The sequence below is a fragment of the Anticarsia gemmatalis genome, chromosome 8 (genome assembly GCF_050436995.1).
Source record: "Anticarsia gemmatalis isolate Benzon Research Colony breed Stoneville strain chromosome 8, ilAntGemm2 primary, whole genome shotgun sequence".
Taxonomy (NCBI): Eukaryota; Metazoa; Arthropoda; class Insecta; order Lepidoptera; family Erebidae; genus Anticarsia; species Anticarsia gemmatalis.
Window position 1 is genome coordinate 6743911 of NC_134752.1, and position 23719 is coordinate 6767629.

The 23719-nt window shown below is 35.7% G+C and overlaps 1 protein-coding gene across 2 annotated transcripts; it reads left to right on the forward strand.

Moving 5' to 3' along the window:
• The first annotated feature begins 248 nt into the window (after positions 1–248).
• Positions 249–22013, forward strand: SecCl (Secretory chloride channel). 2 transcript variants are annotated; one of them, XM_076117393.1, is made up of 8 exons: positions 249–431; positions 18191–18383; positions 18526–18838; positions 19204–19359; positions 19453–19608; positions 19689–19854; positions 20426–20627; positions 20843–22013. In XM_076117393.1, exons 1-8 carry the CDS (start codon positions 352–354, stop codon positions 21092–21094), a joined length of 1518 nt encoding a protein of 505 aa, XP_075973508.1. In that variant the 5' UTR covers positions 249–351; the 3' UTR covers positions 21095–22013. The 2 variants fall into 2 exon arrangements, with proteins under 2 accessions (XP_075973508.1, XP_075973507.1); XM_076117392.1 differs by having other exon boundaries at positions 250–431; positions 19204–19365; positions 20843–22011.
• The last annotated feature ends 1706 nt before the right edge of the window (positions 22014–23719 follow it).

Sequence of the window (23719 nt, forward strand, 5' to 3'; positions counted from 1 at the left end):
CTGACACACATACCTATTATACTTTTTAGCATGCGTATTCTATGACTGAATACAGTTACAGCGTGCCGGTATCTAGATAATCCATATCACATAAACCTAGTTAAAAAAATTGGTAGTTCTATATAGAGAGTAACCAGTGACGCACATTTGTGTTTCTCTTCAAACAAAGCTTGGGAAATGTTAATTTGCTCGTAGTGTGTGTAAAAGCTCAGATATTAGAGCGCGTCAGCGCCTGCGCAGCCTTTTTCCACGGAGAACAAGTTCCGCTTGCGTGCACGCAGATCAGTAGTAGTGAATCGATCGCGCGAAGCAGACCGGTCGCCAATCGCAAATGTTTGCAGTTTATAAATCATGACTATAAAAAATTCAATTACTTGCTCCTTACTTTTAGTTTTATTATTCAAAAATGCAGTGGGACAGAAAACACAATTGTAAGTTTTTATTTTCATATATTTATTATTAATTTTAACAAAAGTATTCCAATTATAATCGTACATATATTTGCCATCTTAATATATCCATAATGGTATAAAACTAAACGGGAATATTTAATACAATCTTTAAAATCAAGTTAGTTTGTGATTAGACAAATCACTTTCTTACAACGCTACCATCAATTTTGCTTTTCAAGGGTTAACTTAAGTGCACTTCGATGCTATATTCACCGTTATCATCCCCTAGAAGACAACGGCATATCTATATTTTCATGATAATACATCAAATTCAAAACTCATCGTACCTAGTGATATTCCAGTGTTAACCGGTATAATTGTTGAGATCTTGAGTTATCAGGAATACCTATTTATACGCTCTATTACGATTAATTATGTCGAATTAATATAAAAAACGATGATAATATAGAATTTACCGTATTTGAGACATCATATAGAAAGAGAACATTCCCTATACATAAAATCGGCGTTATTAAGTGACATAAAGCCGCTTTAAGTCCGCTAGAACTCGTATTTTGAAGAACGAGTCTTAAAATTTCTATAAACGTTTTTGAATCTGTCTATAAAAATGACCTATTTTTAATGGTTAATTTTTATGTGTTTAGGAATAGTAGCTTGCTTGTAGATCACGCAGTCCATACTTATTAATAAGTGCGTTACATGCAGGTGAATGCGATACAGCCATTGACGTGTATGATTTCGAGACAAGTACCATGATATGGTCTACGATAGTTACTGGAAAATTATTCTCTTATCAGGAAAGAATTCAATATTCTACAATAGATAATGTAATATTTTTGACGATATACTTGCTTATGAAACTAATTATAGCTGTCCAGACAATGGGCCGTAGAACCACGTATTAGTACGTGTGCAGTTATTTGTAACCCATACAAAGTACAATGGATAACTAATACTTGATATTTTTATGAGGTCTGAAACGAGAATATTAACATTTGCTATAGCATAAGAATATATTCATATAAAACCGTATTAAAATTAGATACAATTCGCTCGAGTCGTGGATTAAACAGACGGTATTTAGGATTCCTAAGACGTAGAGACGTGAAATGTCGTCAACCAGCCTTGGCCACGGCCCTCCTATTTGTTTTCGACCTCGATTGAACGATTGACCACTTGCCTACTACAGACGGAACAAGAAATGTAAAGCATCACTTAAAGTCATACATAATGCTTAGTATGCAAAATTATTATTTTTACAATAGCCTAGGTATCTACGTATTGAAATATCCGTTTGTGGTATGTGTGAAGTTAGCCAGAGTATCCGAAACAGGATAGATTACGATGTTATGTTTTAGTTTGGTTACCTACCCCTGTGTTACGAATATTTCCCGTCTAACTTAAACTACTGGAAAAGACTATTATCCACAGGACTAATAACTCGATTCCTGAGTAAGTTATCATAGCTTAAATATTAATCTCAATACTTAGTTTAGGTATAGTACTAACAATATCAATTTGTTTTGCATTACTCTTCCTTCCTTCCGAAGAGTTATTCTGGCTTAAGTATTTAAAAAAGATCTTAATAATGTACCGTGAGCTGCTAACTAATCATCCGTATCGGATGCGTCCATCAATGATTAATTAGGATTCCTCGTATTTAATTCGTTCGACTAGTCTTTACAAAATTAACACGGAATTATAGGAAATAATCTAAGTCTCTATAATAATTTCACAAATGTGTCCTCCTTTAGCCAAAATATACAACGCCTTTTCGTTGTTTGCGGTGCACTTGCTTAGCTTTTTAAGTACAAATCCTGCTTTCCCAAGCAAAGTATAACAAAAAATTAAAACAAAAATGTTTTTAATTATAATAATGTCAGATATTATGTAATTCGTAATGTAACCACAGTAAGACATGCCTTGCCTTAAGAATGTCCAATAATATTCCATGTTCTATAAAGAAATTCCCTAATGGTAAGCTGGCATTCCAATATTCTGAATATTAAAAGCAAAAGTTACTGATATACCTGCATCCTATGCTCTTAATAAATGCATCCATAAACTTCTTTTAACCGAAACGTAACAGCCGCATTTTTATAACCGTAACTAAATTTGTTATTTATCATAATTAGCCAGTTAATTGTGCACGACGAGGCGTCAATGTACTCCCATATATTACCTATACATATAACAAACTACTGTCGGATGTTATTTTATTATTATTTATGGCAAAAAACTTGTACAAAGGTATAGTTTGGATTGTAACAACCATTTAGGCCAGTTAAAACTATTGTTTTATCAAACAATTGAATTCACTCAATACTATACTGAAAGTATCCAAGCAAATCCAATGGTAGTAATAAAATTACGGCTATATCTACTTACTGACCTACTAACAATTTCATTGCGAGATTTTACACGACGTATCTACCTAATGTAGAATATGGACAGTGATTATCCGGTAAAAAGGTACGTAAATCAATATTACATAGAAAACCTTTACGAGGTGAGATATAGAGATAAGAACCAGTACTAAAAAATGGTACGAGAAAGCTCTCAAGTGCGCTAAAACAATAAAGGTAGTTAAATAGGACTAAGCGATTACTTACCCATGTTAAGTTACCCCAAAGCCCTTAAATGTTTACAAAGACTTACTTACTTTCTTAGCTGATAATGATACCGACTTACTTCAGTACCTACGCTGTAATATTTTTTTTACTACTAGTATGTATATCTACGTGATAGTGTCCAAATACCTCTGAGGTCACGTAATTAATAGTTTGATGGTCATGATGACAATATCACTTCATATAAGGTGAAATTCTTAGTTCTTATCGTAGGATTAATTTGCACACAAGTTTTACGAGATTATCTGTACATCGTAACGTGTTCTAAGCTCTTAATTACCGCTGCAGACGTCCGTCACCGACATCCCCGAATAAAACCTACATCTTCATATTTGAGCTGATAATGCTCTGATGGATGAGGACACTTTCTTAACAACTCTACTTTCCCTTATTTCTATTATACGAAACACCAGTTGGCTTTTATAAAAAATGTAATATTAAGGTGTACTATACACGTTAATATTATATTTTTTATAGTAAGTACATATAACTCTCGTTCACCTAAAATATAAAAGTTGAACTCTACCTTTTTGAGATTGTCTAATACTATGTAATAAGAAATACAGAAAGGTGATGCTTAATTATACTGTTGACTTCAATCTTCTCTGATAAACCGCGACAATGACGTACAAAAACAACATGAGCCACGCAATGAAATTCTTGTAATTCGTTGTTATTATTTACTAACGAATTACAATATTAGACAGGCACTGCAATGAGTGACTCATAAGAAAAAACATTTGTCACTAAGTAAATAAGACTAAATTAAGTATCTTATGCAGGCTTTATATTTATTTACATAAAACCATATCCCAAAAATAGATGAAATGTGATGATACTTGTTAATACCGATAAAAATAATGTTCTAAAGAGCTAAAAATAGATTTAAAGAGATAAAAATAATGTTACGCACTAATCTCAAGCAGATACTATCGGTTCGAATTGAAAGAATATTATTGTCTTGAATAGTCCTTTTATTGAGGAAAGCTATAGGCTAAATAACATCACGCTATAGGCAAGAATGTGTTGAAAACATGAAAACTAAACTCCACGCGAACGAAGTCGCAGGCGGCCGCTAGTATTTAAACATACCTACCTAATTGTATCTTGTAACTAAATCTGATTGTAATTCAAATGTAGGGGAACTTAACTTGGGTCGTTAAGTCACCATATTGTTATCGATAATGGTTTCTCACATAACGATTTGACATGCCTATTAATTTACGTGTGAGCATTTATTTATCAATCACTAAAAAGACCTAACTAGACAAAACGAAATATTATAGTAATGCAAGTTCGATAGAGGGCTGGTTTTCAAAATGCATTTGTTAGTAGTTAATTTTTTAAGCATAAATAAGGAAAATCGGGACAACTAAATACTGGCAAAAATGACGTGTATAGTTAATTACAAATCGATTTTAATAAAATATAATTTTAAATTGATTTTAACCCAATCATAATACTTATGAATGTTTTGCTGTTTTGTACCTTTTCAAAATATTGAATCAATATGTAATATCAATATATAAGTTTTGACGCTATTGAATAGATAAACTACCGCTTAATGTGCCTCAAAAACCAGGCAGTTATTTTTCAAAGATCACAATCACGTTCACTGTAAAGTATCTACTTCAGGTCATTGAACGTCCAATGCAGACGCAAGTAGGATCTACTTGTGTCTACACCTTCTGTCTAATGGTATATATTACTTATCAATATTCTAAGGTTAAACTGCTAAAACAAATTGAAAAAAAAGAGAGTTTTCCTACTACGGCTCTTAAAAATATTATTGAGACGTGAGACCATAAAAATATGTTTGCATTGAGTTACGAACATACTGTTTTGACACAAACATCAGATATATTTTACAATCGTTCATAATAGTCATAATGCATGAGTGATCGGATGACATAGGAAACACGAGGAGAGTACCAAGACATTCTGGTTATTGTTATTTACTTCATAAAAAGTTACTATAAGTAAAACCGTCTTTATGACACGGTCCGATAACTGACCGTGACCGTGCGTTGGACATTGTCTAAGATTCCGTATTTAGATAAAATATGCCCAACGGATCATCAGAAGTAGATAATTCTTTACTTAATTATACACTTACATCCGTTATAAATATCACTTAAATATCTTTATTTCATTATAGTGAAAAATTGTGATTGGCCAAGATATGTAGATGGTTGCTGTTTCAATGGTTTATCAACACTCTTACTAAACAGTTTATAATATTATTAAAAAGGGACGGAAGCAAAGGTACCAACAAGTTTTCACCTTATTTTCTGTACATAGTCATACAATTTGGCCGAAGTATTTTATTAGGCCGTTCCTAGACGATCATATTCATTGCGCAATATGGCGTATTGCACAATATATACCGTCGAGGCTTTATTGATAGCAATATTTTTGTAATTTTTTGACAGATTTAGACAGGCGGCGACGCTAAATTTTAATGTACGAGTACCTAAGTCAGGCTGCCTAATGTATGTAGTTTTATGCATATAAATCTAAGTGGGTCCCTAAATTTTTTATTCGATTTCTAACATTGACCATAGAAAACTGGATATGCATTTATTTCTATGTATTTTTTTGTATTGTATGTTTCCACTTTCCAATCAAGCGCCTGGTTGTTTTTTTTTTTCTGTACAATACAATAACCTTACCCGTTTTGTTTTGAAGCTCATTTGAGAAGTAATCGATCTAGGGACTTAGGGAGTAACTTTTTGTAAATTCATTTTGCCGAGCGAACATTATACCTTAATGATTTCATTAATTCAATAGTTCCTTCAAATATGTTTTACATTCCATAGTCAAACTTTATTAATAGCTAGGTATGGCATAAGCCTAATATGTTTCGCCATTTGCATGCAAGTATGACTGCAGTTCGTACCTACAGGGAAAAAACATAATAATATAAGATAAGATTCTTTGTATCTACATAATGTTACGCAAGAAATATTTCAACACAAAACAAGACTTTTAAATTGGAAACTTTAAAGATACATTTTCGTGACGAGTGGTAAGTATTTTCTAGAGATAATGGAAGCGCGCCTGAGCTGTCACTTACTTCGCTCTTTAAATCAATCGAACAAGATATTTAGCACCAAACATGTAGACAGTATACTTTCACGTATTTACATCAATTAATGTTTTTGTAGATGATAAAACCAATTACAAACACAACTAATTGTCGTGATAGAGCGAGGAAACGGTGAATTGACCTTTACTAGGTTTTTTATCTTTCAAGGCGCCGATTTAATGGATCGTCAGTAGTTCGGTGTATTCAATCAGCGACTGTCACTTGTTCAAATAAGTAAACAAACACTGAAAACGAACCTTTCAATCTATTTAAGTAGGTAGAGTAAAAAACTAATCATGATTTTTCTAGACTACTACTTAAAGATATTTCTCCTGAATTTTCACACCGGATAAGCACGTAACAAAATAAATAGCCAAGTCATAATAAGGTTAGACGTTGGATTTAATTTCATTCAGTTTTTCAATTAAGTAGATAGGTATTAAAAAGATCGCTGCAAACCTAAAATGCTTAAAAAAGCTCGAGCTTGAACACAAATCGAAATATTCGTAATTTTTCATTTTTGGCAGGGAGCACTGACTATTTGGATCAAATTTAATTTGTAATTGAGTAAGAATATGAAAAATATGTTAACATTCTTATTTCTAATGAAACCGATACTTATTTGAAAAAAGCAAACCATGATTGTACATAACCCTACACAATATGACTACTATCGCATCCGTAGAGCCTTGCAAATGTTGTTACTATTGAATTATTGTACAACATTGAAATTATTCTTAGGGATCCTAAAGATCTTTGGATACATGGAGTAGGCGTATAAGTACAATGTCAAACGACATATTAAGTAAAACATGTAAGCTCATATCGCTCATACATCACATTATTACCCGTGATTACACGCTATTACATGTCCTAACCTTACATATAGAACAGACCCTTTATAACAATCTCATTAAATATACCGACCTCTATAGCGTTCATTGTCAATTTTAATAAATTAATAGGTGTTAGTATCACACGATATTGTCTCGATACTATAATATTTAAATTTTATGATATGGTATCATTAATGATCAAATGCCTGGTTACCTAGGCCCAGCTATAAATGACTTGCTGTTGGTAATAACACGGATTTATATTTGTTACGTATCTGTAACTATCGAATTTAATAACAATGCAATAGAACAAACCATTCAAATAAATAAATCATCTGGTTTATTGGTTAACGTTTCATACTTAGTAAGCGCTGATGATTCATTTATAAATTATGTAAGTACTTATTCTCAATTGAAAATAAGCAACATATTGTAGGTTTGTGTTAAGTAGTGGCAAATATCATTTATAATTCGTAAGCTAATTGATAGCTGATAATGTATAATAACATAGTAGCCCATTGCTCTACGATTTTGAACGTATTTTTAAAACAAGCTTTTTAAGCTCAACTACCTACCTAGGTTCAATTTAGTTATCCAATATATGTTTGTAAGTCTTTACAGTAGTTCAGATAGTGGAATAAACCATCTCAAAACATTAGATTATTAGTGTATTCCTAACACCCTAGGCTTCTATCCTCCTATATTTAGTAAAGCATCAAAAGTTCATTGAACTTTACATTCTAACGAATTTTAAAGTTTAGAGCACATCTAGGTAGCTATGCCGCAGTCCGCAATAAAAACAATAGTTATTGCAACCACATTAAATACTAATTGTCTGTCAGTAGACATTTACCTATGGTTATGACAGGTCCCAATACAATTCTATAAAGATACAATTTAACATTCATAAGTACACGATGTGGGTATAATTAGGAAGTATGATTGCTGTTTGCTCGAATTAATTGAAACGCAGAATGTGTGTTCTCGTAATTGTACAGCACGGCACAGTCAAAGGTTGAACAGTCATTAAACCTGTAGATTGATTCATTGACCATTTTAATAGATCTCTACTGGCTCCACAAACGAGCGGCGTTGTAAAGGGACACAGGCGAAATCAAATACTAGATGGGTAATCGCTTATTTGAAATTTCGTACTCCATCGTAAAGGGTATATTATTCCTATAGCCGATATCCGATATCCAGATTCTAGGCGTTTGGTTACAACAGGGAATAAAGCTAGAAGAAAAAAATGGTTATTCGTAGTTCAGAACACATTTACGATATCTACTCGTAGTTGAAGTTAGGGCTCTACATTTATCAATATGCCTCTCTATAAGGGTATTATAAAAGTACAACAGTTACATAAAAATGTAGTAAGTAAAGTACTTTATTACGACGCAATCACTGCGCACCAACATAAAAACAGGTCAACTTATAAAATAATTCCTCATGTCAGCTGACTCGAGGCAAAAATATTCAAATGGTCATTTACACCTCAATCAATCGTCGTATACTTAGTAGAATAATAAATAAAAGGAAGTTACTCATTGAATGAGAAGTAAAGCATATCAACGCGCGCTTGGAGGGGGAGGCGGTCACTCAGTCACATGACATAGATTCAAGGTAGACCGACTATCGCCAATTAAAGACACCTGCCAAAAAGAACAAATCAATTTTCAAACGCGTAGTAAATGTTATCATAAATCACAGAGTCATACTCCGGCTTCTCAAATGCTCGAGGAAGCCTTCAAGATGACATTCACGTGATCATCTGATCAACAAAAATTTAATTAGTATGCACAATTATAATATTTTGATTCACGTAACTTATTTCGTAATATGTCTATTAGAGAGACGGCATAAAATTAGCATACAGCATAAATTGTAGTAGTTATTTAATGGAAAATAGAATTGCGTGATTTTTACTCACGACTCTCTATGTGCGCTTGTAGAATAATAAGGTAGATGTCGGGAGGAAGGCGCATCATTAGTTATAAACATCGGTGAGATGACAATGAGCGTCGCCAAGCGCCAGCTATTTTGATGCAGATGTAGGCGCGTGCGCTGGCACTAACATCTGTAACTAGTATACGACCTTACTACTTACCAAGCCTCACACATTGTTTGAGATCACATGAAATGCAAATACAGAATTAATTATGCACATTTATGACATTCTTTTGTCTTCGTTACTCTCATTTTTGGTAGCAAGAAAATAATTCGTGAATATTTAATGAAACGGGATATTCCTGGTGATTGAAAATTACCATAGCATATCGCTAATACATAGTGCAATAAACCCATGGAGCCTACTTCCAAATCGAAATTCCTTCATCGTTACGACGACCTTGCGATTGAGGTAAATACACATTGTGAATCACTTTATAGTAGTGTTTTATTGATTGTCAAGTGCTATTTTATTTGTAAACTGTTATCTTTATAACCATATTATTCTTTGAATTACAAATTTATATCATTTACCTATGTCAAGATGCAGATATTATCTACTATAACGAATGCGCACTTATCTAACTTGTATGTTCTATTAGTCCTAAATAATACCGTCCCTGAACGCCTATTAATATATTCCCTAGCTAAGATATTTTTTTGCAAAATACTACTTACGCACCTTTATTTTCATAAAATTTCTTCTCTCTCTCATTTGTACTACAGTAAATCGCATTATCACAAACCAATAAGGCAAGGAACAAATAATACATTAATATTACAATTTACAAACTCGACAAAAATTGTGTGCAGTTTTAATATGAAAAAAGTCCTCTCCGATGCATTGGCACTTAAATATCGTAATTGATAAGCATAGACATGTATCAGACATCACAAAACGTCTTACGATTAAAACTAGTCAAAGTGTCAAAATATTTACATTGGTAAACTGTAATATTTTTTTGTTTCGTTGGAGAATAAAATTAAGGCATAAGAAAACGTTAAGACTCTTGAATGTTCTAGTATCTTGTAAATTTTGCCAATAGCAATATAAGCTGATGCGCGCTCGGCAAAAAAGTACACAAAGCCTAGAATCGGTTTGTCTTAGTAGAAGATGGATACAAAATTGTGTCCTAGACGCAATGAGACACCCAGGTTGTAAAGAACCCATACCCAACCATAAAGCACAGTATATAATTAGGAATAACTTACAACATAGTTATTCTAGTTGACGTGACTCGCATGTAACCGTATGGGAAAGGTTCTACGTAATTGTTTTGCACAATGCAAAATATACGTCAAATAGTAATGAATTGCTAATTATGTTAATATAAGAGTTAATATCTAACAACAATTTTCGTGAGTAATCATACGTGACTACTGGTTAATTTATATTGTGATTTATTTGCGGAAAGTATTATGAATAATTAGCGCACTAATAGGAAATGATAAATCTATGTAGAATTGTTCAGGAGATCGCGGCGTGCGATCGTGATGGGCTGATTATTTTATATTGGACAATCAAGTTCCGCTAGCTAATTCAATTATTAACTTTACTCTAAAGCTTTAAGTAGGTAGTTCGGATGCATTATACCTATATAGATATTGGTAATGTACGTAAGATTTCAGCTATTGTCCTCTATAAACTAATTAAATAATAGGTAGGGGTTAGGCTCAGTCTGATTTAATGTAGGTTTCTACTTATTTATGCCGAGTTGAAATAAGTGTTACTGTGTGTAACTGTTAAAATAAGAAAGCATGGTATTCGGACTCTAGATAATTCTGAATGTAATTTTTTTAAGAGCTTACGAAGTTTTCAGTCATGCCCGCGGTGTTGTTAACGGCTACGTAATTAGAAGTTACAAACTGAAGAATTTCCATCTTGCATCACGCTATACCAGCAAAACGAAATAAAGCTCTACTTGCATAATATTCATTGGAGAGTATTCTTACATACAATAACTTGCCCGATATTTCGTAAAGTTTTACATTTTCAGGCGTCATACGTAGGTAATGCTCTATATTTTTACATCACTAGGTCCAAGGTCCACGTAGGTAATATTTCTTTTGTTCTTTTATGGTGTCTACGAGGCCACGCATGCGATAAGACCGTAATTTTGCTTTTCAAACAAATCTATCTCAGATTATAATAATTGATTTATTACACAGTCCTAATATTATTTTAAAAAAGCCAAGAATCGTGGGGTATTGGATAGATAGGCATAACGTTAAAGTGAAGTAGAAAATGAATCTTCATTATAAATCTCAAAGTTAATTGCGTATAATTAAAAACAAAAATTTTGAGGGGTCGTTGGCCACATCACACTGCTAAAAGCAATAGATAAAATTAATTCAGTAATCCGATTCTGTGACAAATTGTTAAAACCAATGTTAGATTTCAATGACTCACGGTTAATCCTCAGTTAGTGACCCTGCAGGAAAGGATAAACCTAATTGTTTGCTACAGAAAGCTTCTATCAAAATAAACCTTAAACCAAAACTAACATTAATTAGTTTATTAAAGGATTTTCTCAGAACACGAATGCGTTTAGATAAGTAGTTGTTTTATTTACGTTGAGTAATACCGTAGTGCGCCACATACGGTAGTCTTAGATAAAACCTTATTTATGTTCGAGTATCAGTGTACTGTTCTACTATGTATCGTGTTTGTTTTATATACTGCATGCATTACTGCTTATTGATACATATCCACTAGCGAACATTGTAAAAAAACTTTAATTTTAAATTGTTTTATTCAACCCGACCGAAATATTTCGCAGGCTCTTTGTGTTTTATTTATCTTTTAATTAGTTTCATAGTCACGCGGTCAATAATGAGTGTATGACGTGCCCACACAAACACATACAAACAATAACAAAGGTAAACTCGGGTTAGTAACCATTTAACTCTACATATCCTACCTCTAAAAATGTACAACCGAAGTAAAGTTTCTCTATTTGAATTAAAGACTGGAGATAAACAAGTAAGTAAGATAATTGCAGTCGTTTCCGTAGATGAGTGAACATTTAAATAAACGCCAGAGGCAAGACATAAAACTTAAGTAGCCGCAGTAACTGATATGTCTCGCTCGTTTAAAATCCATCATTCCACTAATTCCTGCCGGCTAACTGCTACTTGTGATGTCAGCTAAATTATTGTTTATTGGCAATCATTGCGATATGTGTTGCACGTTACTGATGCACTAGTTTACCCCTAAATAAACCAGTGCTATATTTTTCTACAATATGAAAAATGTTGATTTGTACATTTGAGGTTCGGGCGTCTGAACAGCTTCAGGCTTGATATTGATAGTGTAGCCGAATTTGTAAGATAACTTAATTAAATCAAATGTAATAGTTAGTGAAAACAATAGGTTTTATTCAAAAGTAGTACACCTTTCAGAGAGATCTTAATAACCTACAGGCTAGGTGTTTGTAGAGCAAGCGTCTTAACGCAGATAAATACTGCAAACATGTGTTTTCGGATTAAAACACCGCACCGCCTAAAAGTTGGTCAAAAAGTGCAAACAATTGTACTTAATAAAGTCAAAGGAATGAACTCCGTGCAAGACTAGCCTCCGGTTTCTGAGGTTCATTTAGCGGTAGTTTATCTATTCAATAGCGTGTAAATTCATACAAAAAACGTTATGGGATAAACTACCGCTAAATGTACTCAGAAACCGGGCACAAATGATTTAAGGGAAATATATCGATGTAAGCTGGTGTGGTGAGCATCGAAGTAAGTACGGGTTAGCTTAAATACTTTCTATGCAAAAACTTGGAAAATTCTATCCAGGCGTTTGAGTAAGTAATATAAAAACATAAACAATGAGAAAGACAATTAGGTACTTTCAGATCTAATGAGTACGTAGAACATATTTAATGTACACGTAGCGAGCGGCTTAGCGGTAATCTAAGAGTAAATCTTGTTGATATCTCAGAATTGGTTCATAATGTTATCAGGCACCACAAATATTAGCATTGTTGTCGTTAGTAGCTCCCATTCCGACCTTGCGGCACCATGAATCCATATATTAAACTGATACAACATCTTTCAGTAAACAATCATGTATTGTTATTGAAAAGAGAGTTTGTTCAGCACGCAATCAGTGTCACAGTATGTATACGTGATCGAGCATAGATAAAATTAATAATAAAATACATAATGTTGGTAACTCGTACTTTGTTTAGTCTAAACTGTGGCATACATTTAGTTATAGGTAAACGTCTTACTCATTACTCATTAAAACTCATGTTGTTGTGACTATACTGCGTCACGTCAGTTTCAGTTGCATCCTGCAGACCGCATACTGCCCGCTTTCGTCATAGTTTCACAGCAAATATCGCAAATTGTGCAAGTCGGGTTCAATCCTGAAAATTCTATGACTGGTCTATTACCTGTAATTCTTACTTTACATTGAGGTTTTGTGGTAAACTCTGCAAATGGAAATGTTTACAAGAAATCCCCTTTTACTTTAAGTAGAAGGTTTTTCTAAGAGGTGCCTGAAGCGGTTTTAAGAGAAGGGAAAATTATTACACGGGGTAATTATGAGACACAGATGGAAATCTAGGGGATTATTATCAATCACTATAAAGAATAACCCACTCAATGGAGAAAGATCGATCGTTGCCCATTTCTAACCATATATAAAGCTAGCGATACAGATTTTGAAACAGTTCTAGCCGAAAAATATAAAGAAACATAGCTACCCTTAAGAGAGAAAGGCATGCTTTGCCTGTAACGTAGAAGTCATACTACCATCGGATCGGATTAATTTGTATAACGCCTTAGCCGAGTCTAAAGTAAAACAGACTGGATGTCTCTTAATGAATGTGACCTTCACGCGTGGACAAGTCTTGATTAATTATTATTAGTCATTTGATTTCGGGTATGAGAGGTTTATATAACGCATCTTTTTTTACAAGCTGAACAGTTTTATGACTGTACATGTTAGAGCACGGCAGTCACAAGCACTGTAACAATCAACTACCAGTTTTCTTTCACGAATATTAATACTTAGTTGTTAACTGAGTTATGGCTTTTTAAACAGTTGACCTGTTGTGATCCCAGCGAAGGCCAGGAACCGTTATTAAAATGTAACTAGCTGAACAATAGCCATGCGAGTTAACACACATAACTCAAATACACTACGTTCTTTTGTCAATATGTCAGACCCTGAATTTCGGTTGCAATCGGTAACTGAATTTTAACAATGGCGATCTATTATGGCCTTCATTACGATCTAATACTTCCTTATTGTTAACTTAAACAGGATAATTATACCTACGTATTGCCTTACCGATGACATCGTGTTGCTCTTGAGAATTTGGACTTCAAACCTAGAGCTTTCATATTTTATTTTTATGATCCTTACTCATGTTTTATTAAGATACTAGGTTACGGCGAAATCTATTTTAGTAAGGTTGCCTCCGTGTAATTAATCTTACGTTGATGTTTGTACAAGATACGTTATCAATGATGTTCTATCAATGGAGCATCATTAATGTAGTCAGGAGCCGCATGAGAAATGAACCAGCACGTGACTGTGCTACGCACGGAACAATAATCTCATAATGTCATCAAATTACACTTAAATCTTTTATTCATAAACATTTAGCTGCAGTAATAATGTATTTTTAGCCTGTTAAATGTTTTTTCATATTTTAAGATAAGCCAAAATAAATATAAAATACTCAACTGCAGGAAAAAAGTCAGTTCGCAGTCTACACAATTAAAATACCTACCTAATGAGTAATAATATAGTCAAAAGAACAAGCATAAAGGCATTAGAGTAGGAGAAATGCCATCGTATTGGGATTCGTCTGTCATTTTGACGTGGGTAATAGGGCGAAGAGACCAGGGCTTGTTAAGTCACAAGATAGTCCATAATATCATTATCACTCGTTAACTAAATCACTAATTAATGTCCAACATTCAGAATTACAAAGGATAGTAATGATCTAACTCGATTAACATTCCACCACAACACGTGGGTGCGTGCGCCACCATGACAACCCAATTCTCCAATAATGGCCGCCTCCCCAGCGCTCGGTGTTATGTCTTATGTCAACGGTCACTAGCCAGCATTTAAAACCAACAAAAAGGTTGACGCGCCTACACGGCCAACCCTGACTGTAGCACGTCCTCGTGCGATTAGTAGTCTCGTACAGAATCATCCGAAAGATTACACGTATTAGTTTCAGTACGTTCACGTATATTGTGAGCTCGTCCATGCCTGACACAAAGCCAATTTGATAACTCAATTCGGGGTGCAATATTCTCACGACTACAATACGCATCACTGAGACATGGACCGGACGCATTAAGACCCAGGTGCACGTGACCTTTCCGACCTTTAGACAATCGTATAGACATAGCATGGACCGGGCGCATAGAGCCCCTTCAACCAGCCAACTAGAGTTACAAGGCGTGGACCGGGCGCATAGAGCCCCTTCAACCATTCAGCTACAGTTACAAGGCGTGGACCGGGCGCATAGAGCCCTTTCGACCAGCCAACTACAGTTACAAGGCGTGGACCGGGCGCATAGAGTCCTTTCGACCAACCACCACAGATACAAGGCGTGGACCGGGCGTGCAGAGCCCTTTCGACCAGCCAACTACAGTTACAAGGCGTGGACCGGGCGCATAGAGCCCTTTCGACCAACCACCACAGATACAAGGCGTGGACCGGGCGTGCAGAGCCCTTTCGACCAGCCGACCACAGATACAAGGCGTGGACCGGGCGCATAGGGCCCCTTCGACCAGCCGACCACAGTTACAAGGCGTGGACCGGGCGTGCAGAGCCCTTTCGACCAGCCGACCACAGATACAAGGCGTGGACCGGGCGCATAGGGCCCCTTCGACCAGCCGATCACAATACACAACTTCATGGCGTGGACCGGGCGTACAGAGCCCCTTCGACCAGCCAACCTTAGCCATGGACCGGGCGCACTAGGCCGATGCCGACCATTTATCCGAGCGTGATTTAGGCGTCCCAGGCCTTTCAAATCAGCCATTACAATAACATAGACGTAATTCAGGCGTATGAAACCTTTACAATCGGTCTTTCTGTTCGTCAACTCTAGGAAAGTGGATAGTGTTCAGGACGAGTGTTGGCATTAAACTCCCTATAATCTACACATGTTATTTCCGAACCATCCTTCATCTTGACTAACAGGATGGGGCTGACAAACCGCCATGAGCTCTCACGAATGACACAGACCTGCATCTAGAAGAGACTATACTTTTTTTCGTTGACCATAATATCCTTGTCAGCAGGTGATAACTTATAAGGACGACGTTGTACTACCGTATGTGGGTCTATTAAATCAACTTTTAAAGTGCCTGTCGAAACGCGACGAGTTGGAATAGTGTCAATAAAGGAGGCGTTATATTTTTTTAAGTATTCTAATTAGTGCAAATCAGTCGTCACCTATAAATAACGTTAGTTTCAATAGTGTTAAAATCAACCTTGTTTGCATTTTGCACATGTTTACTTCTTTGCGTACAAAGAAAACTTAGACTGTCACTATTAATTTCAACATGGATTCCTTTTTCGAGTACATCTCTTCCTATAATAATTGCATCTGAAATCACATTATCAGAAACGACATGAAGCAGTATAGATAGAGAGATTTCCTGTATTGTAACAGAGCTAATGATTTGCGATAAACACTTAACATCTTTCCCGCCAATCGCCGTTAAATAAACTATCTCGTCACGGTTAGTGCCGGGTAATTTCTCAACAAAACTACTCTTAACCAGAGAGCAAGCCAAGCCACTGTCGAAAAGAAAAGAAATGATCTCACCAAATGATGTCGACAGTGTACCTCTACTCGCACGTCGTTCGCAAGTCAGGACTTCCTAGCGCGCCGGAGCGCTGCTGCTTGTAGGTTTCTGGCTTCCCGTACGCATAACACGTCCCTTCTGCTTCAGCTGGTTTCGACTGCATGGTGCCCCGGCGTTTGCAATACTTCTCCATTTTTTACCACTTTTTCCACAAAAGTGACAGGTATCAATGAATCGTGAGTCACTCAAACGAGGTTGCTTCGCATCTATCTCCTTTTGTGGTCCTTATGTCGTCTTTTGATAGAAATACCGTAGAACATTCTGCACAGTTGGGCTCTCGAAGACACAAGATAAGAATTCAATCTCTTCGTATCAAGGGGGTACAATTATAACACCAGAAATAGACAAAGATTAGGTCCCCATCATCGTTTACATGGTGCACAATTCGTTTGTAGGTCTCGGCATTCGATTCTTCAACAAGCTTCCCAAGCGCATCATGGATTTACCCCTTCAATGTCTGAATCAGTTTCGTCTGCATCAAACTTGACAAGATGTGGCGGCGAGCTAGTTGATGCATACTGTGTAGTCGCCAACAAGCGAGATGAAAGCACCTCCATGTTTGTCAGAATGTTTTTATTCTGCTCGCTTATGTTAGATTGGCCAGCGGTCGCGCCGCTGATTTCCTCTAGATTAGGCCCTCAACATCCCACTTCTGATAAAGGCATTAGAGTAGGAGAAATGCCATCGTATTGGGATTCGTCTGTCATTTTGACGTGGGTAATAGGGCGAAGAGACCAGGGCTTGTTAAGTCACAAGATAGTCCATAATATCATTATCACTCGTTAACTAAATCACTAATTAATGTCCAACATTCAGAATTACAAAGGATAGTAATGATCTAACTCGATTAACATTCCACCACAACACGTGGGTGCGTGCGCCACCATGACAACCCAATTCTCCAATAATGGCCGCCTCCCCAGCGCTCGGTGTTATGTCTTATGTCAACGGTCACTAGCCAGCATTTAAAACCAACAAAAAGGTTGACGCGCCTACAAGCATGTTAAACACTTTGTAACAAATATGATAGTTTGGTTGCTCTTTAGCTTATTCCACTAATCATAAAAACTAATATTTAACTTATTGAAAAATCAAACGCAATGATTTTTGGCGTCTGCAATCTATGAACCTCCCAATTTCTCTCTATCTTTCGACTAATTGACCTGAGGTAGAGATGCCTACGTAGAACGTCTGTCCCATGCTAACTTGGCCTGCCTAAACAAACAACTAGAACCATGGTCAGGGTTCAACGGGGAGAAGGAAATCACGCGCTAACCAAAAATCAATGATAAGAATTTTGCGCGCTGCCCTCGATTAGGCCTCTAATAGCGTACGTGATTTTAACAATACGCATATGACGGTACGTGATAGGACGATGAATGATCTATTGTCGAAATGTCATAATTAAAGTTAAATTTTTCCTTACAGACAGAGTATAGCCCCTGATTGTCCTAGTCTGGACAAGGGAGACAGTTATACTCAATCAGAGTTCCTATCGCGACTGGCAAACCAATGCCGGTATGATCGGCTGCTGCTGCCAACGTACCAGACTGGTGACGTAGTGTATGTGCACGCGAGCGCCTATGTTTACTTTATACAACCTGCTGAAGCTCATGATTTGGTAAGTTGTTCAGAAAAAGTCCTAATTCTGTGTTGTAATAAATATTATGATATACCTAATATGTGCTTAAACCTCAAATAAATGCAGTGTACCTGTCGCATCTATCGACAAATAATTTAATGAGTACCTATTTTACTTCTAGAACTTCAAATTACATTTCCTGTTGCAACTGCGATGGACTGACCCGCGACTGGCCTATGCCTTATATTCGCCAGAAAGGTCGAAAATTATTGGCGAAAATGATCTCAGGGAAAGAATTTGGGTGCCGCATTTGTACATGTCTAACGAACAGTCTTCAAGCTTGATGGGTACTGATAGTAAGGACGTGTTGATATCCATCGCCCCTGATGGCGAGGTGCTCTTCAGCCGCAGAATGCAAGCTGTACTTTATTGCTGGATGAACCTACAGAAATTCCCCTTTGACGATCAAACTTGTTCCATGAACTTGGAAAGCTGTAAGTAGATAATGTGATGCATTGGGATAAGTCCGGACGGTGACAGGATTCGATTGATAAAACTCCTAAACGAAACAACATTAATGTTCCGAGCACTACCATCTTATCGCCGTCTCAGGGACTGATTGCTGATAATATATTTGGAGTAAATTTTCGCATAATAAGCTTTTAACTGTCTGGATTTCCCCGCTATCTAGTCTTACCTCCAATGCGACATGTTTATTTTCTTTTTTCATTCAAAAAAACATGCAACATGCACTAGCCTTTGTTATCTTTATTTACTGTTATAAATCGTGATTTACATGAGTTTAAATGTGATCGACAACAACAGAATACATAATATTTTCCTTTTATTTAATTTCCAGGGAAATACAATGCGTCCATCTTACGGCTCATGTGGGAAAAAGACAACCCAGTGAGATTATCATCAGAATTACATCTCACGGAATATTCGCTTCTTGATTTCTGGACGAATGAATCAGTCGTACGTGGAGATATTATGAACATGAGGCTCGGGGGAGGTAGATGTAATGTCGTTTTCTATGTTTGTGACGTCATTATCCTGCTATTACTCCTTTAATACACAATAATTAAATGACTCATGTTTGTTTCAGCCGGGAATTACAGCGCTCTCAAATTCACTTTCAAGCTTGGTCGTGAAGTTGGTTATTATCTGATGGACTACTTCATTCCATCTATGATGATTGTCGCTATGTCATGGGTAACATTCTGGTTACAAGCGGATGCTTCGGCGCCTAGAATTACATTAGGTACAATTCGCAAAATTGTTTGTTTTATGACACCCCTTAATTTACTTACGTTCTGTATAATAATCGTAATATTCTTTCAGGAACAAGTACCATGTTGTCGTTCATCACTTTGGCGTCGTCACAGGCCAAGACTCTCCCGAAGGTTTCTTACATCAAAGCTAGTGAAATATGGTTCTTAGGCTGCATAGGATTCATCTTCTCAGCTCTCGTCGAGTTCGCCTTCGTTAACACCATTTGGCGTAGAAAGTATGTACTCAATAAGAGAATATATGTATTACCTATAAAAATATCTCATACTAGCCATCCATATTAAAACGAATACGACTGGAGGAAGACGTTTGCATATTGTTATGCAAGCTTTAAAAACTCAATTTCTGTCTAAGTACCTAAGAATATTTAGTCACGTGTGTGATCAGGGTTAGGTACGCTCTACATAATTATGGAGAGCCATTAAAAGTAAAGATTTTCCTAAGCCCTGTCGTGCTCATAATCTTCGAGAGCCATTGAAACGTCGTTAATCATTGACTTTGTAAGTGCGTAAAATATATATGGCGCCTTCGGACAGTTTATAAATCTCGTAATAATATGTAACAGGAAAAAATATATTAAGTAAAGCTTAGGTACATGTTGAGAATAATGGAGGTGAGGTTTACCCTAACTTTAAATGGTGAATGTAAATACATATTCATTTCCTTGATCTCGTTTACATTATGTAAAGATGAGTAATTTAAATGTTGTTGAAAGGCGCTGTATATTTTCTTTGTATATTATTGTCGTCACTTTTGATCTCATTTTGATTCATTGTTTTGTATAATAGGAAAGCAGTAAGCTTGAAGAAGGTGAACAGCAAGTACATATTGAAGAGTACGTTGACGCCGCGGCTGGCACGCAAGGAGCTACAGAAAGAACTACAAGAATCGTCACCACAACTGACCAAGTCACGCTCGTGCTCTTCGCTCAACCAAGAGACGAGCAACGACCCTGCAGGCCCAGGATACAACAACTACCTGACTGTACACGTAAGTTGACAGACATTGACCAAGTGAAACAAACATTTACACGTGGGGTGGCGTGTAGACACATAGAGGCTAGTCTATATTAGTTACATTTCATTAGACATCAATAGTCAAGCTAAGTAAAAGCTTCAAAGCAACATTTAACGACGAACGAACTGTAAAGTTTATGTTATAATACGAATGAAGCCCACTCTACAATGTTTTGTTTTTCATTTCAGAGCTTCCCATCCGCGATGAACCTACCGACGATTACAACGCAAAGCTTCGACGATCTGATAGGCAACCCTGGCGGCAAGCACCCCCAGGGTCACGGCAGCGAGGGCTCCGCCGACGAGCCGCCTAAGCACACGTGGACCACGATGACGCCGCAAGAGATCGCCACGTGGATCGACAAACGATCTCGCATTATGTTCCCGCTCTTGTTTGTGTTCTTCAACATCATCTACTGGACTTTCGTTTACTGCCTGTAATAGCTCAATATACATAAAACAAGTAATTAGTCGACTATGGAATATTTAATTATTACATTCCACTTGTGACGTGATCTGATGTTTCTCTGGGAAACACCAAGGGAGTTACGAGGAAATAACATGTTTTTAAGATGTTTTTAAAGAAAATCTAGTATAACACTTTAGTGGCCATATTTGTATTCGAGCAACTTAGGGATAATTTAACTTTTGCCAATTCGCTTAACTTGCCTTAGCGATATAGTAACGCGAATTTGTGCCGTCCTATAAAACCTGTGACAGTGCCTTATGAAATTGTAGGTTTTTAAGCTTCAACAGTATTTGTACAAATGCTAATATTTTACACTTTTAATGAACTCGTCATTAAATTTGGTTGTGATATAAAAAACTAAGTATTATAAAAGGCAATACTGTTAATACCAATATTCAGCAATGTGATATGGTAGAAGGAACTAAAATTGATCAAATGAGATTATTCGAATATAGTCAATTAAGTAATTTTATAGTATTTAATAACATAAGGAAAGTTTAACATATTTATTTGATAATTTTAATATTTATAACGTAAAACAATAGTTATTATAATATTTAAGGAAATGATAGGTTAATTTTATTAAGAACGTACAATACGATACTTATAAATGTTTGTTGGAGTAAACACTTGAAATGAATTACCTATTCAAACTTGTTCCTGAGAGAGTATACCTAAATGTATTCGTCATATTTATTTAATAACAATACTAGATACTTTTATATTAGATCGTATATTTAGTTGTATATAAGGTATATCTAATCTACATCTAAGATGTTTCGAATAAGTGTTTACTTTTTTAAGCAATTGGGTACTTAAATACCTTCAAGAGATTATTTTAGTTAGAATATTTTTTGTCTACGTAGTAATAGTACAATAATGTTTGTAATCTCAATATAAATTTAAAGAATATACTTGTTTACTTATTTTATGTTCCCCTTGACCCTATATACCTAAAATCTCACAAAAATCTATCAAAGGTAACATTCGTTCCTAGATAAATTCAATGTGAATAAATCACTGAGATTCGTCGATTTCATGATTCAAGTCAAACAAACCACTTCTTCGTCAATCTTTAAACTACCAACTCTAAAAAACAAAGTCCACGCCTCTAATGTCTGACTAAACAAGATTTTGTCGTAAATCCGTTAAATGGATTGTTATAGGGTTTCAAAGAAAGGGGTCATTCTTTAAAAAAGGTTTCTATGAAATATTAATTAAGGTTTGTTTGAAATTGTCTGAATTACGATAGTGATTGTGGAAAATGTCGAACACAACAAAAGCGCTACAACTGATCCTCACTTCGAGTCTGCACAGAACAATGTATATTTGGCCCGCTAGTTAAATATAATTCATATAATTGATTGCTTTTTGGATCTTTGGTATTTAATCACCTTTTATGGGTTGGTATCATTTACTTAAAGAAACGAGTCGAAATTATGGCAATTAAGTATTTTGTTTGATCAAATTAAGAAATTACTGATAAATTTATTATTCCGTCAAATAGGAAAATCCTACAAACCATCAACGTTATGGTAAATAATGGGGTATTATACCTATTACTATGTCATGTAGCTTGGGAATTTTGGCCCTAATGACACATTACTTTTCCCCAGACATAGGTAGAGTAATGCTATCACGCAGGTCACGCTACGAACACTCAGTGTTTCTAATTAAAAGGTATCAACTAGTCAACATTGATCACCGTCCGCCATTAACAATTAATTCAAATGCCCCGATATTTCTGTAATAGACAAATCAGTCCTTATCAGCGAGCACGAAAAGTGTGTAATTTATGACTAAAAGGAACTTTTACTAATAGATAGTAAAACAGTGCTCTACTTCGAATAAGTATTTTAATTGTTTGATAACCTATCTTAAATACTCTGAATACAATATTAATCACTATTTGATAGAGAGTGTAGGATTTTTATTCCCCCCTGGCCACTAGTATATAACAAACTCTTGATTCAATAGGTACAGAGATGGTAAGGAACAGCGCAAGGATTAGAACAGCGTGTTCGATTAAATGTGTGTTATGGTATCGTTTTTAGCGTCTTACTGACATTATATCAATCTGTGATATGATTCCATGTTTCTAATCGACGGCTCAAAACTTGTTCAAGAATACAAAAACAAGTCCTATTACATAACATTAAATGCTCGGAAAATGCAGTGATTTTTAAACTTGATATAATCGATCACAGATGTCAAGGTTAGTCGCAGACTTGAGTAACATGTAGGCAATATATAACAAGGGCATGTGAGCACGATGTCATCATGATCATCCCAACTACTTCAGTAAGGAAGAACCTAAAGGGCGATACCATCAGTACATGCACAATAAACGTGCAGCACGATGTACTAAATCGCAAACTGCATCAACACGTCAAAGTAATGCAGTTGTCTACATTTCAAACACGAACCAAGGAATCATTAACCCCTTGATAGTATTATATAAAATCGCTTACGACTATCTTCTGATGTTATACCTACATATAGTTATAAATGCCTCTTGACTGTAGGTATATAAAAAGCATCTTTCAAGAAACTAACGACGTCTAACAACTCTGTTCCTTCCTCATTAATTAAATCCT

Bases quoted from the DNA above. Each gene is read 5' to 3' on its own strand.
- SecCl (XM_076117392.1), top strand. From the start codon at position 352: ATGACTATAAAAAATTCAATTACTTGCTCCTTACTTTTAGTTTTATTA. The intron at 19,366-19,452 runs GTAATGTCGTTT...TGTTTGTTTCAG, and splicing joins GAGGCTCGGGGGAGGTAGAT to CCGGGAATTACAGCGCTCTC. The intron at 20,628-20,842 runs GTAAGTTGACAG...TTTTCATTTCAG, and splicing joins ACAACTACCTGACTGTACAC to AGCTTCCCATCCGCGATGAA.